Source organism: Panthera uncia, chromosome D4 (genome assembly GCF_023721935.1).
Source record: "Panthera uncia isolate 11264 chromosome D4, Puncia_PCG_1.0, whole genome shotgun sequence".
In the NCBI taxonomy this organism is placed as follows: Eukaryota; Metazoa; Chordata; class Mammalia; order Carnivora; family Felidae; genus Panthera; species Panthera uncia.
In genome coordinates this window covers 66493639-66507857 of record NC_064807.1, presented here as the reverse complement: position 1 = coordinate 66507857, position 14219 = coordinate 66493639, and the positions used below count along the sequence as shown (strand labels likewise).

At 41.0% G+C, this 14219-nt stretch overlaps 1 protein-coding gene across 1 annotated transcript in view; it reads right to left on the bottom strand.

Moving 5' to 3' along the window:
- Positions 1-11789, bottom strand: part of RAD23B (RAD23 homolog B, nucleotide excision repair protein) — a 48512-nt gene extending 36723 nt beyond the window's left edge. Inside the window, exon 1 of the mRNA XM_049627520.1 lies at positions 11252-11789. Within this exon, the coding sequence (XP_049483477.1) occupies positions 11252-11317 (66 nt within the window). The 5' untranslated portion in view covers positions 11318-11789. The remainder of the gene's footprint in view (positions 1-11251) is intronic.
- Positions 11790-14219: the final 2430 nt, after the last annotated feature.

The window sequence follows — 14219 nt, the reverse complement described above, 5'->3', positions numbered from 1 at the left end:
AAATAAAAAACGTTGAAAAAAAAATTAAAAAAAAAAAAAAAAAAGTAGTCATTTTCATTCAACAAACTTAAGTTGTAGGTTTCAAACATAAAAATGTTTTATAAATTATATCCCCATGATAGTAAATGTCGTTTTGCATGTCAGTCTTTTTTTTTTTTGGCATGTCAGTCTTCTTATACGGCACTTTTGCACAAGATTTCTAGGACTATAGCTTGTTGATTGGGTTAGCAACTGAATATTTATGATAATCCAGTTTCCTCAATATTACAATATATTTTCCTTATTACTGTTATAATTACATATACCGTAAAAAGATTTATGCAAGCTTTAATGGGTAGCCCTGAAGTACAGAGGCTGAATGAATAACAGCTCATGGATGCTATGTACTTAGCACATGCCAGGCAGTATATTAAGAGCTTCCCAATATTTAACTCAATTTAATCTGTGCCTCATCTCCTATTTGAATCCTGGCTAGTGCTACTGTGGAAGCTGATATTTGAGAACAACAACAAATGTTGATATTTGTGAGCGCTAATGCAGGCAAATTTGAGTTCCTTTGATCCAGCAGCTCTGCATCTGGAAATCAAAGCTGAAGAGATGTTTACAAAAACACTTTAAAGATACACGAACAAGTTATGTGTTCTACACTACTGTTCCTAACACTGAAAACAACCCTAAACATTCATCAATGGTAAAATATATTACTGCAGATGCATTCATTTAAATACAATGCAATACAAGAACAATACTATTCGTGCAAGGTACTCACTGAATACACGCATATATGAATGAATGACATATTTATAATTATCTATAAAGGGCAAAAGCTAGTTGCTAAGCAAGTGATTTTTAAGAACATAGTGAAATTATGTTTATATATTACACATAGGTAAAAAAAAAAAACAACTGTCTGGCAGCAAACAGAGTCTATAGTGGTTATTTGGACCAGGGGCATAAAGGCTTCTACTTTTTTATATACTTTAGTAACTATAACAAGCCTAGATTATGTTAGTAATTTAAGGGAAACAACCACTGCTTACTAATATCACAGAAGAATATACTGCAATTTTGAGGAGTCTGCACTAAAAAAGAAAATTCTAGAGTGCCCAGCCAGCTCAGTTGGTAGAGCATGCAACTCGTGATATTGATGTCTTGAGTTTGAACCCCACGCTGGGTGTAGAGATTACTTAAAAAAAAAAAAAAAAAGTCTAAGGCAGTACTCTAATACCTACTTAAATTTCGAAAAATAAGAGCAACCAAAATTTGGCAATTAACATTAGCAAAAGGAAAGAGTCCCAAACCTAAATATGTTTACAAAAGGATTTCATAGATTGTGTGCATCTATGTGGGCAATGTTTTTGGTTTTCTTTTTTCCTTTTGATTCCTTAAGTGGTATCCTTCCATTTGGGAAACTAGCATAGGCACCAAGGAGTATTTTCTGGATTCCTCTCCCCAAAGTATATTTCTGCGAATTCTAAAGATAGATTTGATGGTAAAAAAGTCAGTTTACTAGTGCAATAGGAAAAATCTTCCCACTGGACCCAAGGAATAAAAGAATGTAGCAAAAGTAAAGAGTTTTTTTTTTTTTTATTACTGACAGTACAGTATTAATAATGAATGAACATGGGAATGCAATTGGTGCAGCCACTCTAGAAAACAGTATGGAGACTCCTCAAAAAACTAAAACTAGAACTACCCTATGACCCAGCAATTGCACTACTAGGCATTTATCCAAGGGATACAGGTGTGCTGTTTCGAAGGGACACATGCACCCCCATGTTTATAGCAGCACTATCAACAATAGCCAAAGTATGGAAACGGCTCAAATGTCCATTGATGAATGAATGGATAAAGAAGATGTGGTGTGTGTATATATATATATACACAATGGAGTATTACCGGCAATGAAAAAGAATGAAACCTTGCCGTTTGCAACTACGTGGATGCAACTGGAGGGTATTATGCTAAGTGAAATTAGAGAAAGACAAAAATCCTATGACTTCACTCATATGAGGACTTTAAGAGACAAAACAGATGAACATAAGGGAAGGGAAACAAAAATAATATAAAAACAGGGAGGGGGACAAAACAGAAGAGCCTCATAAATATGGAGAACAAACAGAGGGTTACTGGAGGGGTTGTGGGAGGGGGGATGGGCTAAATGGGTAAGGGCCACTAAGGAATCTACCCCTGAAATCATTGTTGCACTATATGCTAACTAATTTGGATGTAAATTTAAAAAAATAAAAAATAAAATAAAATAATGTATGAACAGACAGTATATAAAGGCAATCAATTCTCAAACAGGGTTATGATCCAAAAGGCTATGATTTTAAATATAATTTGAAGTTCAGAACCTATTCTTCCCATACAAACTATGATATTTAAGCTACTCCAACTATTCATGCCAATTTAATTAATCTATTCTAAAATATATTCCTAACAATATGATTTCAACGAGATTAAAACCGACACACTTTGAAAACTGATTAAGTAGAAAAGTAGAAACTCTTAAGATACCTGTAAACTTTTAAAGTTTCTATATAGGCAGAGAATGAATCTAATACACTACAAAAAAGTCACCTACCTAATTTACCCAAAGTGTGAGGGGGAGAGGAAGGAGTGACAAATAATTTTTATCTACCTGTTTGAAGTATTTAGGATCTGTTCATACGTATTAGTCATCTGCGGCCAGTCTACCTCCTCTCCTAGAAAAGGTTTATGTAATGTATAAAAGGTTTATAAAGTTCATTCAGTATAAAATTAGCTCTTGGAGAAACTACATAAAGAATTTTTCCAAACTTATAGGGAACAGATGGTGTGGTGTCCTTCAGCAGAATTCACTGTGCTACGGCAAGCTCAAATTTAGCACATTTCTTTCCAAAAGCAACAGAAATTTTATACATTACCTATCAAACCATCTCATAATTTCCAAACTAAAGAAAGCAGAACACTGCTCTTAAAAACTGTTCGAAACTGCCGATCACATCAAGCTGACCCAGTCCGAGGATACCACATTCACACAGACTTTTTGTAAAAAAAGATAGTAAAAACAGTGATCAAAATAATGGAAAACTGATGAAAGCACAATTTGTTGAAAAAAAGTTGCATGCATTTATTTCTAATTTCACAATTCGCTAAAAATTTTCAGATCCATGATCTCTTTTGATTTTCACATCAACTCTACAAGGAAGGCAGGGAAGTTATTACTTCTATTTTACTAATGAGAAAAGAGATTTAAGTGCTCAAGGACAGAGGATAACTACAAAGTGGGGGGAAAAAACTCTTCCCTAGACTAGCAGTGCTGTGATGTATTTGAAAGAGAGCAAAATGTAAAAACAAGTAAACAGACTCAAGAGTTACCATTAAGTTTTTGCTATAAAGAGCAGCAGGGAAACGAGGCAGTAGCCAAAGAGGGATGTGGAGACAAGGGAGAGTTTTGTTAAAATTGGGAAAATAAACATTCTACGATGGAAAAATCAATGAGGCAGAAGAGAAAAGTTGAACTGGGAGTGGGCCCTTCACAGGCGAAGTAGAGCAACCAAAATGCTGTGGAAAAGTAGGACTAGCCTCAGCACCACCCACCATAGATAGCTACCCACAGCAAAAGGAGACTAGAAGAAGTAGGTAGTTCTGGTAGGATTCCGCAAAAGTTCTTCTGTTCCAATTGTTTCTATATTCTCAACAAAATCCTAAATCTGGGGTCATCAGCTGACAATAAGGATTGTATATGAAATCTGCCTATGACAGCAGAAGAGTGAATGGACAGACTAGTGGAGAGTACTACCAGGCAGTAAAAGGGCCCAACGAAGGTTAATGTTCATGAATTTTAGGTGCGACAAATCAATGTGGCTATGTGTCTTCTAGCTACACAGGTGTAAGCACAACAGAACTGAATTTAATCGCATCTGGGGTTTTCCGAGCAGAAACAATGAAGTGAGAGTGGGACCACGTTGCCAGGCACAGCCACAGTTCTAAGCACTCTGTGTATGATCTCAAAATCATAAAACCTTCCAAACAACCATATGAGGTTAGTACTTCCAGTGGCAGTACCCTCATTTTAAGCTGAGGAAACAGGCACATAACTGGGTAACTTGCCCAAGGTCACAGAGCAAGTGGTACAGCCAGGATTGAAATTCAGGCAGTCTGGTTCCAGAGATATGCTATGCTGACCCTTGCAAGAAAGCGATTATAATCACTGACCCTATTTTAGCTGGGCAAGAGTGGAAGCAATAACATGAAGGGAAGGTCAGCAAAGAGAAGTATGAATCAAATGAATTATAGGTCTCATTAGAACTAGAATCAGAGGAAAGGTAAAGTAGGATACTAAAAACAGATTACTGGGGATGGGGGAAGTTTGTTACTGGTAATAAGATCTAATTACCAGTCATGGGACTGAATAATTGAGGGAGCAGAAGGAAAGATCACCAGATGAGACATTAAGGATTACAAGACCAGGGTACAGGCAAGATACATATATACTGAAACTACCAGAGCCATTGACTGTGTGATGGCAGCAAGTTACTAATCGCATTGGCCTTCATTTCTTCTTTTTAAATCATACACTGTTACATATTTTCCACAATTCTAGTGTGGGGTTTTAAAATATGTCTACCATATGCTGTGGAGCTCAGAACTATGATAACTTTCACACGTTTTTAACACAGAGATAAAAGGAGCTACATCAGGAAAAATGACAATGTCAAAATAACAATATATGTCCATAGCTACTATCTACACTTCCTCATCTCCCGTTCATTTCTCAATCTACTCAAACATAAGTTTTGGCTCCAACACTGCATGGAGATTACTTGTCAGGGTCATTAATGAACTACAAGCTGCCAAAACCAAAGGGCATGTCTCTTTTGAATTCTCAAGCATCAGACACATTTGATCCTTTCCTCCTTCTTGCAACATTTTTTCTTGGATTCTTCCTACCTCAAAGATTGCTCCTTGACTGACTCTTCACTATCCAATCTCCACGTGAAATCTTCAATTCTAAACCAACTTCAACCCCAGGACCCATCCTATTACCTAGCAACATTCTCACCATGGTTCTTCAATTCTAGAAGCATACTATTAATTACATATAGTGGATAATTTAGGGTTCATTTTTCAGAAGGAATAGGCATTGAAAAAGACTGCTAGATAATCTCATCCAGTCCCACGGATTGAAGTCAACCACATATGCTGCCTATTGTCAGGTCTCTATCTCTAACCAAAACTTTTCTCTGGGACAGAGGTTCATTACAAATCTCCGTGCCATCTCTACTTGAAAGTTTTTTTTTTTTTTTTTAACGTTTAAATGTTATTTGAGAAAGAGAGAGAGCAAGAGAGAGAATGTGCTTGCGCAACTGGAAGAGGGGCAGAGAGAGAGAGAGAGAGAGAGAGAGAGAGAGAGAGAATCCCAAGGAGGCTCCACACTCAGTGCAGAGCCCGTTGTGGGGTTCAATCCCAACAACTGTGAAAGATCACGACCTAAGCCAAAATCAAGAGTAGGATGTTTAACCGACTGAGCCACACAGACACCCTTCTTCTTTAATGTTTAATAAGCATCTTAAATTCCCACCGCAACCCCAAACCTGCTCCTCTCCCAGCCCTCCACATGTGAGAAAAGAACACAAGTATTCGCATAATTTATACAACCTAAATCTAAGTTTAATCCTCAATTTCTCAATTTTCCCCATTCCAACCCATCAAAAATTCTTTCATATCTACTCTCCCAAACATATCTCAAATCCATTCACTTTTCATCATATCTTAAACAGGTCAAAACCCTGTTTAAGACTACAGTACAAGCCTAACTGATCTCCGTGCTTTCACTCTTGCTCATCCTACTATCCATTTTCCATACAGCAAAGTAACCTTTAAAATCATAAAAGAAATAATTTTCCTCCTCTGCCTAAAATCCCCTAAAGGCTTCTTCCTATTTTACCTTGAAAACCCCTACCTTAGAACAAAGTCCTACAGGCTCTGGCCCCTTGCCTAACTCAGATCTATTACCTCCCTTCACCCTCACCTACCAGATCAGCATACAGGCCTTTTTTGATTCCCAAAACACACTCTTAAAAGGTCTTTCCCCAGAGAAAACACTCTTCTCCATGGGAGTAATTATTATTCAGATCTCAGTTTAAATGTCACTGTATTCAAAAAGGCCTTCTGTGACTAGTCAATTTAAAAGTAGCCACCCAGTCATGTACTATCATATTACCTCATCCTATTTCAGTTCTCTATATAGCTCTTAGCATTATCTGGTTATTAAAATTTGTTTTTAAACGGATTTGTTCCATTATAAAATATGCACTGTAACAGCAGGACAAGATATTTAAAGTGCTCAACAAATATTAGATAAATCAACATACAAACATTGGGGGATCACTAACTTGATAGTTCACTAGAAGAATGTATTCAACTCATTCAAAAGATGTTTACTAAATGCCTACTATGTGCTAGGTATAGGAAGAGCAAAATTCTGGCAGAAATCATACCAGATTTCCCAGGTACTTCCAGTATTGTGATTTACCAATATGCCAACAAATCTTAATTTCATCTCTGTGATACAGTATTTTAATACATTTATTCTTCTTGTTTTAATAATCTAGGAAACTTCTATAATAAAGTACTATCTCCAGCACAACCATATTAAAATGTAATGAACTGCAATAGGAACAAGTTGCTAATAAATGATGTCTAACAAATACCATATACTATACAAGTACAAAACAGCATTTTACAGCATAATCACCAACATTATACAAATAAACCACAAAGCAAGGTAATTCTTTGTAGATTACTGTACAGTATGCTAAGTGTGCAGTCTACAGTAATTAAAACTGTTTTATCTTTACAATTTTCTTGTCCAAAACTTCCAACGTATATATACAGCTTTGATGTGTTAATATAATCGCATTTCAGCTTCTTCATTTAAAGTTTCATGTCAGACTTATTATTTTTTTTTCCAGTTATTCAAAGCACACAACAGTGACAAGGGTTAGCATATTGAAGGATTAAATCTGTATATCACACATTCTTTCTTGTCATCATTTTCACAGATACAATAAGATCTGCAACATATTACAATCATTTCAAGTTTTGTTCTAATCTACCTGTTCCGGGTTGGGTTGAAGTAATAGCAAAAGGGTTTTTGAAGTTAAAGCAATGGGTTGTTGAAGTAATAGCGAAAGAGAAAAAACTAAGTGACTTTGGATCTGAGCTTTAAAAAAAAAAAACTATTCCATTTTCCTCTAAATGTCCATTACATGACCAAATTTCAAAAAAAGTTGTTTTCTAACATTTATTTATTTTTGACAGATAGAGCCCAAGTGGGGAAGGGGCAGAGAGAGAGAGGGAGACAGGATCTGAAGCAGGCTCCGCACTGACAGCAGAGAGTCCGACATGAGGCTGGAACCCACAAACCGTGAGCTCATGACCTGAGCCAAATTCGGACACTTAACCAACTGAGCCACCCAGGCGCCCCACCAACTTTCAAAATTGTAAAGAATTTTATACAAGTAGCAGTCTATTAGACATCTCAGAATGCTAATTTCTATTTTTTTTTTTTTTACAGTAAATCATCTCTTTAAAACAAAACTTCACATAATTAAGAATATTCTCTTTTAGCAATGGTCTTCTCATCCAACCTACTCATTTTGTTTCTATCTTGTTTGAATATTTTATAAGGGATGCATTACTATCGTGATAATAAAAACATTGTTTTGCATTGGTTAACACTAAAGGCAGTGCATGCTAATGGTCAAACAAATGGTACAAAATGGCTGATTAAGTGTCAAGAAAATTTTGGCGGTTAAAAAAGATGGAGAGGAGGGGCGCCTGGGTGGCTCAGTCGGTTAAGCATCCGACTTCGGCTCAGGTCATGATCCCGCAGTTTGTGACTTCAAGCCCAGGTTTGGGCTCTGTGCTGACAGCTCAGAGCCTGGAACCTGCTTCAGATTCTGTGTCTCCCCCTCTCTCTGCCCCTCCCCTGCTCACACTCTGTGTCTGACTCTCAATAATAAATAAACGTTAAAAAATTTTTTTTAATTAAAATAAAAAGAGGGAGAGGAGTTTCAGCATTCAAAAACTAAAGCAAACACAAACAATTTAAAAACAAATCCTGTTCCTTTTTCCACTTTGTACATCTCCTACTCTATAGCTATTGAGCCACTAGGTCAGCAAGGCTCCCAGAAGACCCAGACAGACCCTGTCCAAACGTGCCTGTATTCCTCCAATGCTGCCACTCAAAGACCACTAAACATATAGATGTTCAACAAATGAATCACTCTCATGATTCCTATATCCCAGTCCTTTTTTTCCCTTTATTTTTGCTCTTGCACATCTGAAGCTCTTACGATTTTCTATATTGGCCACTTGAAGTTACTTAATTTTCTTAATTCCTTCTAGGTAAACATCAAACAAGGGCAAACCTTTGAATAGCCAAAACACAAGTCTCAGAGAGCAAAAACTGTTCATTTTATGTGGATCTCCTTACAGGTCTCACTAAAATCCTGTTTTCCCCGCTTTATTAAAAAATCCATTTCTAATATCCCCGGTTACCTAGTTTTCACCACAAATTAGAAACAGGACACTTAGAGTCTCCCTATATTAATAAAACATTCATCGTTTCTTTCCTTACAGTAATTCTACTACAATACCGTATCAAAAATAGATATTAGGGGCATCTGGGTGGTTAGGCAGCCGACTTCAGCTCAGGTGATCTCAAGGTTTGTTCAAGCCCGCATCAGGCTCTGTGCTGACAGCTCAGAGCCTAGAGCCTGGAGCCTGCTTTGGATTCTGTGTCTCCCTCTCTCTGCTCTTCCCCTGGTTGTACTCTCTCTCTTTCTCAAAAATAAACATTAAAAAAATTAAAAATATATAGATATTATAAAAAATCACTATAAACATTTCTGAAATTTAAATCCACTAAAATGAAATCCTACAAGGGGTTCCTGGCTGGCTCAATTGGTGGAGCACAGGACTCTTGATCTTGGGGTTGTAAGTTCAAGCTTCACACTGGGTGTAAAGATTACCTAAAAATGAAATCTTAAAAAAAAGAAAAGAAAGAAATCCTACAAATCATGTTAATGTAAATGCTCCATATCAACGATTAAATGTTTTCATTTCTTGCTCCAAACAATGCTAGTTTTTATATCTGTATAAAAAGTAACACAATTATATTTAGAAAAATAGCAACAAAAAGCTGAAAAAGCCAATCTCCATGACAATGAACTTTCTAAAAATACGCTTTTAGAAGCGTATTATATTTATAATTCGTGTAACATAAGACATTCCCTTGTAAATAAACTGGTAAACAGCAAATATAGTTAAGAATATATACAAAAGCAATATTGGCTCTAAAATAATTAATGCACAAAATGCCTACAAATCTTATAGAACAGCCAGTAGAGCTATAGAAAGTCAGGGCATAACTTCAATTAATCCACAGATATTTACAAAAACCTCCTTGAGGCTTCAATAATTCTGGAATTAATTCAGAACATTACAAGCTGGTAAAGTTCCTATGGCACCAGTATTACTGCAAAGAACCAAAGTCAAATAGACATTTTATAAAAAGTTTCGTCTGAAAACCTTAAACAGACAGCTGCGCTTTAACTTTCATCCTTTACCTTACTAGTACACACTAAGCCATAAAGAAACATACAAGAAAAATCTGACTTTTATTAGTAATATCAATCCACAGGGTGTTGTCAGTTACTCAGGATACTGAAAAGTTACTCATCTATAATTGCTATCTCCTGTACTTTAAGAATTTATCACAAAGCATACTTCTACATATTATTGAAATAAAATTATTTTGTGCCACAATTCCACAAAGATTGGAAACTATGTTTCTTAAATAATTGAAGATGTAGAAAACTTGAGGTTAAGTGAGACAGGTAAAACTTAACACTACATCCTCACCCAAAGACAGCCATTGCTAATGATCGATTTCATTTACTAACGACTAATTAAATACCATTATATCCTCACATCTCCGAAAGGCAGGTACATAGCAAATAAGTTAGAGGCACAAATGGTACTGGTCTATTTAACACCAAGAACCCTGATCTCCACCAAAAATAGAATCAACTGTTTTTTTAAATATAGATTGTTAAAAAGTAGCTAGTTTAAACTTAACATGTCAATCTTAATGGTGTACAGGAACCACGATTCAAAAACAAAAGCAATAGATTTACACCGGTGGCGTTTTTAGATTCTTGGCATAAAGTTGTACTGACATCTTGCAGTCACAAATACAGACGATGGCACGAGAATTTATCACGTGGACTTTCGAAGTGTTCGTGGGTTTGACGACAGAAGAGATTCAAAGTTTTTATTTTCTTTTTTTCTTCCCTGAAATTCTGTTATTTGGGGGCCGGGGGAAGGGTGCAGGGTTTCCAATACCTACATTAGAAGACTTCTACCACAGAGGAGTCATTAACCTGGAGTTGAGTGTGAGCCTGGATTTGAAGGGCTCTAACGCAGAAAATCTCACCACCACACAGGCCTGGAAGTGCGAATTACGTATGGGTGTGGGCTTGGTGGCGGGAGAACTGCGGCTAAACGATTCACGATAGTATATGCAAATAAAAGGATTACCAGTTCTGGAGAAGAGGCAAATAATTCATTTTCACCACTCACCTTTCGCTCTGCGGCTGACGGAACCTGATAGCTTTTTTTTAAAAAAGCTCATTATCTTCAGTTACCACCTCCTAGACCTTAGCGCCTAACCAGGTCCGAGCAGGGGTAGTGGCGACGCCTACAACTCCCTCCCGCACCTAAGCACCCAGAGAGCCCGGCTCCATCACCGAGGAGGCCTTGACCTCCCCTCCCCCTCTGGCCCCACTACCGAGAGCTCCCGGGCCCAGGCCTCCTGTGCCCGGCGGCCGTGTGCTCCACGCCATCTGCCACCAGGGCCTCGGCGTCCGGCTACTGCTTCCCCTTACTCCTGCCACAAAGCCTGCGGCCAACTCCGAAGGCTCGCGTGGGCCGCACGCCGCCGCGGCCCTGAGTCCTCAGGCCTTAACCAGCTCCCGGAGCTCGAGCCCCACGCTCGCTGCACACTCCCGGGTGTGCTGAGGGCTCTCTTCGATCGGGCGCTCTGCCGGGCCCTGCTCGGAGCTGAAGCCCAGGCCCAGCGCACAGAACCACCGCACCGCCCCCCGCTCAGGCCCGGCGGCCCCCTAGCGCTCCCCGAGGCCCGCGCGCGGCCGCCCCCGCCCTGCCCGGGCCCCGCGCTCCCCACCGCTCGCACCGTCTCGTCGGGGTCTATGTCGATCTTGAAGGTCTGCTGCTGGAGGGTCTTCAGGGTGACCAGCATGGTGCCGCCGCGCAGCTCCGCTGCCGGGCCTGCTCCGGGTGCTGGCCGCTGGGCGGGGTCTGTGGCCTGGCGGGGCCCCGGGGTCGCCCGCGCTCCTAGCGCACTCGGGAGGAAGGCGGTGGGGGTGGGGGCTTGTCACATTCGCCCTGCGGAGCGGCCTCTCCCCCAGCCCTGGGCCCGGGCCGCGCCGCTGCCTCCGCGACTGCGGCCTTCCCCGAGAGTTTGGGCCGCCGTGCTTCCTCACGCGCCCGGCGCCAGCCACTGAGTCCAAGAGGCACGAGGGGTCTGCGAGACAAGCAGAGAATCCGCTAGCTCACCACAAGCTGGTGGCCGCCATCAACGTGACTCGCCGAGACGCGCCCCCTCCCCCACCCGAAAAAATCTGGGGGATGGGGCCGGGCTGGCTAAGCACGCAGGCGTAGGGTGCGGCGAGGCTGTGCGCAGGCGCAGCCAAGAACTCCGCCCCGGAATTGGGGCTGGACTGATTGCGGCTCTGGAATGTCGGCGGCCTGGATCGAGCGTGCGCAGGCGCAGTCAGTGGGCGTCTCGAGGGCTGTCGGGGCTTCCTTGTGGCGTCTGCACCCGGGGCGTTCTCCCGCCGGTCGCTGCTCCGCCTACGTCCAGGCTCCTCCCGGCTGCCTGAGTTGCGCAATCCGTAGCCGGGGAAGCGCTACGTGGAGACCGCGCTAAGTGGAAGCCGAGCTCTGGAGCTGGGGAACAGGAGGGCGGTAGGTTGAGGCGGGGTTTGAGTGAAAGGATCGTGGTAACCACGGTACTGGGCCGGCGCTTACTGGGCGCTTGCCGTGTGGATGAGCCACTGTGGTGACGACTCTGATCCTTTACTCCTGAGAGCGTAGACCCCTGTGCCACACTGCCTGGGTGGACCTTGGGCGTAAATAGAAGGACCGATATAGGAGGTCAAGTTCTTTCACTCCTCTGGGCGGAACTGTCCAGTGGCTGCTGTCACCCAGAAGTCAGACTGCTTGCAACTGGATACATAGCCCTTGCCTTTCACCACGTCTCCCTCCTCTCCCTTGCGCTCGGGTGGTTGGTGGGTACTAGGCACGTGCTCCTGCCTGAGAGCCTGCCTTTGCACTTGTGCCCGCTCCTGAGTCCTCTTTACCCAGATGCTTGAGTGGCGGCTCACTGTCTCGCCTCCTTCAAACCTTTGCTCAAAAGTCACCTTCTCCGTGAGGTCTACCCTAATACTCGGCTGAAAACCGTAACTACACTAGCTTTATTATCCTGTTCTGTTATCTCTATAGCATTTATCATCTTATAATTACTAGATAATATACATATTTATTAAGTTGATCATCGTTCTTTTCCTCAAACCCCAGACTGAAACTGCACAAAAGCGAGGATTTTGTTGTGTTAACCGATGTGTGAAGAAACGTGCCTGACAGCAGGCACACGATAAATATTGGAATGGGTAAATGTGCTTCCAGTCCCTCATCAGTAAGGCACAGATAATAATAACTCAACTCCATTGATTTTGGAGGGGGGTGTTGAATAACGTATGTAAAAACTTAGTACAAGGAACATAGTAAGCATCACCTTAGTAGTTAGCTATTTGTAGTATGCTCATTTACAGATAAGAAAAGTGGAGTGCAGAGATGCTGAGTAATGTGCCTGGAGTTACCCACCTAGTAAGTGACAGATGCAGCATTTGAACCCAAGCAGAATAACTCCAGAGAACTTGCTCCAGGTGTCCGGCTGCTCTCAGTAAGGTACACATTTGACATAAAGTGGTTCAAGTATAAAGGAAAATAACAGTTATACCACTAACCATGTGGCCAGTTGCAAATTGCATCTCTGTGCCATGATTCTGACTGATACAATGTCCCTGCTTGGTTTTTCTTGGATCTTAGCGCTCAGATATAATTCTTCCATGGAACTTTCTTTCCCTGACCAACTTCCTTCTCCACTGACCTGGCATTTCCCCTTTCACAGCACATATCTCCTTGTATTGTAATACAATATCTAATCCGCTGCGGTCTGTATTCCTGTATATCCACTGTTGGTCACCAGGTGATCTGATCTTGTCCTTTGTTTTGAAATACCTCCAGCTTGGACCTGTCCCCTTCGGTGTAGACAGAGTTAGCCAATTGCCTAAACAATATCTTCACTTAGAGTATAACAACCTTCTGAAGACTATCACAACCAAACAGAACCATTGATTTTTGTCTGGACCTCTCTTCCCCCTGAAACCTGCTTTTCTCCCAGTCTTCCCCCATTTTAGTTCACGATACCAGTATCTACCCAGGTGCTCAGATCAAAAATCTAGTCATCATCCCTGGTAAATCTCTCCTTTGTTCCTGTCTTCCCATCCACCATATCTAATCCATTATCGAGTCCTGTCAACTTTATTCTCCAAATTATATCCCAAATTCAGCCATTTTTACCATTTCTAATTGTACAGCCTTAGGCTAACCCGTCATTATCTTTCACCTGCCTCCCAACTCCACTTCTATTCTTTTCCCCATTAGCCTCCCCAGCAATCAGAGTAGTCTTTTCAACCGTAAATCAAATCATGTCACATCTATTCTTTTTTTTATGTTTATTTATTTTTGAGAGAGAGAGAGGCAGAGAGAGGGAGACACAATACGAAGCAGGCTCCAGGCTCTGAGCTGTCAGCACAGAGCCTGATGTGAGGTTTGAACTCACGAACTGTGAGATCATGACCTGAGCCAAAGTTGGATGCTTAACCAACTGAGCCGCCCGGGCACCCCTCACATCTATTCTTAATACCTAATTACACTTGAGAATAAAATTCAAACTCTTTACCTGGCTTTTAAGAATTCACATGGTCTGAGTCCTGCCAGATTCTCTGGCCTCATCTCTTTTCTTCTGTCTCTGGCTTATTCACTGCCATCCCTCTGCACCAGCTTTCTCTCATGCT